General features: G+C 38.6%; 1 protein-coding gene across 1 annotated transcript; it reads left to right on the top strand.

The window, feature by feature from the left end:
* Positions 1-3,085: 3,085 nt before the first annotated feature.
* LOC108466266 (uncharacterized) lies at positions 3,086-3,814 on the top strand. Its single transcript, XM_017766603.1, has one exon. The coding sequence runs from the start codon at positions 3,086-3,088 to the stop codon at positions 3,812-3,814; it is 729 nt and encodes a 242-aa protein (XP_017622092.1).
* The last annotated feature ends 1,657 nt before the right edge of the window (positions 3,815-5,471 follow it).

Genomic DNA, 5,471 nt, shown 5'->3' with positions numbered 1-5,471 from the left:
TCACCACCATTAGAACCAACCTGAGCAGTATTGACATGTGAGCCAGAATAGCCCGAATAATCAGAAGCATATAAATCACCAACCCGAGGGAAACCAATACACGGATCGAAACCGCTATAAACACGAGCTCGCGGCTTCATTCTCCAAGGAATAGGTGGAGCCGAAGGATCACACCCATCGCCAACTACCGGATCACGACTCAAAGGATACCCAACTTGAACACAATTGCTAACGGGCCTACAATCATTTAAATGCCCATCGAAATTTCCAGCTCCAACCCCATTATAAGGAGCAAAAGGCCTAGAAGGGCCATGAAGGGCATCAACCAAATTCAGCCTACTAGGCCCAAGCCTAGGCAAATGGCCTTCCAAAACATTATGCTGCCCAGCATAATTTTTATGCATAGGCCCACCATAATATCTAGCTGGAGTCCAATTTTGACCAAAAGCATAATTTGGACTAAAAGCATGCTGATTTTGACCAAAACCAACTTGATTTTGACTGAAGGAATGAGTGAATCTCATTCGTTGAGTGGACGGCCCTCCAACGCCATCACCAAAATCTCTTTGAGGGTCAAGAGGAACCGAACGAGACCCTCCAAGAGCACGATCAACATCCGATGCCCGAGCCTCTGCCGACGACCTATCAAAATCTCGACGAAACCGGTAGTAACGCTTTTGAGCAAGATGCCCAATCCAATTACAGATCTGGCACTAAATCTGTGGCTGAAAACCACACCCACGACCACTCGCCAGTGGACGACCACCACGAGCAGAAACCGCCGATGCCGGCGATAAAACACATTCAACAAGATTGGCATGCATAACAACCTCCTGGATAGCCCGTAACTGTCGATTTTCACACTCGATCAGAGCATCAACAAGACGTTGAAACGACACCGATTCTGATGCCAAAGACACCGATGAGACAACCGCATCAAAGTCAGACGGCAAATCGGCGAGCATCACCTGTGTCTTCTCCACCTCCGAGATCCGAGTGTCAGAGGCCACCAACAGAGCACAGAGATTTTTAATCTTAGGAACATAATCTTTAATAGATAACACACCTTTTTTAAGCGAATGAAGTTCATGCCTAATCCAGGACTGTTTGACACCGGTGTCTGCAGCGAAGAGACTCGCCGTCGTAGTCCACACATCACAAGCGGACCGAGCATTTGTAAACGAAGGCAAACACGAAGAGCTAACCGTGGAGAGAAGCCACGAGGTAAGTAATTGATCTTGTTGATCAAACACTTGAGCAGAGAGATTAGGAACAAGAGATCCATCCGGTGACGCAACAAATCGCGATGGCGGATACAACGTACCATCCACAAACCCAAGGAAACCATAACCACCAAGAATAAGACGTACCTGTTGACACCACTGAATGAAGGTACCATCGTCGAGTTTTACTACATCATGCCGAGGGAAATAATTCACCACCTTGTTATTGTGAAACGCAGCACAACCACCATCAGTAGAGGCAGAATCAGCAGAGTTCGTACGAGCCATAGGTCCAGAATCAAGAGGCGACTGATACCATGATAGAATCTTAGTAAAACAGAGAAAACTCTCAGGAAGGAATAAAGAAACTAACAGAGGAAAACGAAGGTATTATTCTATTAACAACTGCCTCTCTTACGTACAAAATACATGTCTTATATAGAAGAAGTAAGTCTATAACTGCTGCTAACTTCTTAACAAAGTGATAACTGCTTAACCACTTACTATATCCCATAACATGGCATGACTGGTCCAATAGATTTAGAGAAAATTATCATAATTTTGGCGTTATCATTTCTAACCACACCTTTAATGCCTCCAATACAACATGGAAAATGGAAATCATAATAGTAAAAAACTATCAACTAAACATCAGGTTGTGGTAGGAAGGTTTGCAGTTGCGCAAGACAAACCACACCTTCCTTTACAACATGTATCCTAATAAAATCTAAAATTTTCACAAATTGTAATTGATGTCACCTCTTATCCTTTTTATTATTATTTATGATTAAGATATATTTCATATTTGTTTTACGGTTAATATATACGGAAATATCTGAACTTTGACCCCTTGTATTTACTTGGTACCTAAACTCTTTTCTAAACCTAATTGGTACTTAAATTTGGAAATCGTAAGTTAATTTGGTACTTTCTTTAGATACCTGATTAACACTTTTAAAATACACTGATGTAGCACTAATGATTAATAGCATGGTGGCATGTGGTTACATCGCATTTTGACATGTGGCACTATGTTATTGGTCACTAGTGCCATATCAACTTAATTTAATGGTGTTCGCAAGTACCTAAAAGAAGTACTAAATTGACTTATGATTTCCAAGTTTAGATGCAAATTAAATCCAAAAAAATATTAAATAAAAAAATTACCAAATTCAGATACCTCTCTTTATATTAACCATTTGTTTTACTATACAAGGCGAATGGAAAGTATGTTTAAAGAGACTTTTCGTTCAACTAGTGATCAACCTCATCACGTGTCTGTCTCTTCATAATCTCATGCAACTTGTACAAATTTCAAAAATTTCAGATACCTTTCTTGTAGCATATTTTTTAGTTTTGTTTTTACATGTAATCTTAGTTTTACAAGTGATTTTATGGATGATTTTGTTGTCGTCTTCTCTAGTTGCATGAATGCTCGATTCTTTTGTCAATTTTTGTTCATCGCTTTGGACCATTCAGGGTAGATTTCCTTATCGTATTAAGTGCTTACAATCACTCCAAATATGTTGTGCTTGAGTTGTGATAAAGCCAATTGTCAACGTGTTCTAATGTTCTATTGATGCTGAGGCTAAAGCCTTTGTTGTATTGATGGAATTTGTCCTTCATCATCTACGATGAGTGTTTGCTATTTTTTTCTCTGAATTATATGGTTCCATTCATTGAATGAATAATAAATTTTCCTTTAAAAAATATCAATTTTATTTTTTACAATAACACTAAGTAATCCTTAAAACAACTTCTATATATTATATATATGTATATATTGTTTTTCCTTGCTTTGAAATCTATTCTCTCAATTAACCTCACTTTCTTCTTAATTTGCTTAACCTTTCGCTTTCTCAATGCCTAATAGAACCATTCTAGGCAACGCTAGCTCTGCTGAGACCTCCAATCCAATCACACCATCAGTTTCTAGCGAAACCTCCCAAGAAATTACTCATCCATTTGTATGCTACCGCTGCCCTAAAAGGTTCACTTCAACGTATGCCTTGGGAGGTCACCAGAATGCGCACAAGAAGGAAAGGAATGAGGAGCTTAGGCTCTATAACGAGCGACGCCTCGCCTTCTCAAGGCAGTCGACTGTTCCAGCTGATGGTAGAGCCAAAACAAAAAGGGCGCTAGCAGTACTGACTAATCAGTCATCAACGCCGAGCTATGGCCCTATGGTGCAATTTCTGCCTGTGGTTCCACTTCCTGGTTTTATGTGCATGTATGCTAATCCAAAATCACTAGTGTTCGTGCCTGCTGGGTTCGAATATGGTCGAACAAGGGCTGGACTCAATGGCAAAGAAGTCCCATATGAGGGTTCTCATCAAGAAAACGAAAAGCGTCATCCTTATAACAGGCCTCTGGATATCAAACCAATGGCGATGAAGCTGTATCCGAATGAAGAAAGGTTTTTTGGGCCAAAAACTAAAGAAGATAACGGCTGTTCCAAGGAGTACTACTCGGTTTCAACAACAAACAATGTTGGTCCACATGGTGAAGCCTTAATCGATGAAAGTAGGGAAGATGATGCTGATCAGAAGAGTTCAAAGGTGGAGGAACTGGACTTGACTTTGAGGCTCTAAGAAAAAAGATGGAAAATACTTGGAAAAAGTGAAGATGGCTAAGGGCATCATACATGAGAATCTGATGTACGTAAAAGAAAGTAAATAAAACTTATGGGGGGCAACAAAATGAGTGGCCCTCAAAGATATGTCCAAATTTTCTTTCTTTTTAACTTGTCAGCTAAGTTCTTCATTTACTTTGTTCTTAACTTGTAAAAGTAACAGCTTCCGACAATGGTTACTATATTATATATGTATGCTTTAATTTCTTCCAAATTTTCTTGCTTTATTAGTTGATGTCTTTAGCTTTTAACTGGAGGAAAAAGAACCCATTAATAGCTGATAATAAAGTTAAGCTTTGCCTATATTAACATAATTCCAGGCCTTGATCATTTACAAAAGTGATTTTTGAATATATGTGTGGAAAACAAAATTACATCTGATTGTTGCATCTGACTCGATAATTGCTATCACATGGGTCCTCAAGGAAAACGGAAGGTCGTAGCATTTATGGGAGATTTTTAAAGACATCAATAGAAGAAAATTGAAAATTGGTCATGTTGATTTTTTCCATGTCCCTATAGAAGCTATGGTGGATGCTTTAGCAAATGCATCCTTCTTATTTGTTTAAGGCTTGGTGGTAATTATGCCCATTTTTTCTTTCTTTCACATCTTTTCTATTGCTTCTCATTTGCTGCCTTTGTACTCATGCTTATACCCTATGGTTTTCTTTGCCTCAAAAGTCGATATTTTAAAATTATGACTGTAAAATTTAATTAGATTCAAATCTTAATACTTATAATTGAACTTTTAAATTAGTGAACATTAAATTTAGATACGAATCGATCGATTTTTTCCCGATTTTAAATGTGTTTTCTTCCCCCATCATATTTCAAATCCTAAAACTTTTCTTGGGTTTGTTAACATTTTGAGAGAGAAGAAAAAAGTGAACCAATTAGCTAAAGCAATAATAAAAACATAACGCCTAAGAAGGGTCAGAGCCAAAAACCAATTAAACATCATAGAATGGCAAAACTTGTATATAGAGAGAGAATTGTTATTAATGGATACAAGTGTTTGACCCTTAAACCTTATTGCTCAGTTATGAAACTTTTAAAACCTTCCCTTATAACATTATAATCTTCCCTACCTTGATATTCCCATTTCTAATAAATGATTTATGTCTTTAACATAAGTCATTAATTTCTATTAGGGAACCAGCATTGTCTTCTAGCTATATATGCTTTGCCCTTTTCTCTTTCACTCAACAATCTACAGTCAGGGTTTAGTTTGGTGTTTCAAATTCAAACCAAACCCCACCGTTGTCAAGCATGGCGCAACCAGGAGAATCAGACTCCAAAGGGAAAGCTGTGATGGTTGATTTGGAGGAACGAAAGGCGGAGTACGAGTGTCCAAGTTGTTTCAAAATCTTTAACTCCACACCTGCCTTATGCGGTCACCAAAACGCCCATCGTCTTGTCAAAGAACCGATGAAAATGTCACCGGTTCTTGCAGCGGTGTTGAATAACCCTCTTCCTCCCTTTCACAAACCATTTTTAATCCCTCCGAAGACTAAACCTGCTGCCAACAAGGAACTTATTTCTAAGCAGCCTACTGCAAATCAGTCTCCTCGTCATCATCCATATAAGAGACACGACGAGGAGGCTAACGCTACTGA

This window comes from Gossypium arboreum, chromosome 2 (genome assembly GCF_025698485.1).
Source record: "Gossypium arboreum isolate Shixiya-1 chromosome 2, ASM2569848v2, whole genome shotgun sequence".
NCBI classification, from domain to species: Eukaryota; Viridiplantae; Streptophyta; class Magnoliopsida; order Malvales; family Malvaceae; genus Gossypium; species Gossypium arboreum.
This window is presented reverse-complemented; position numbering and strand designations above follow the sequence as displayed.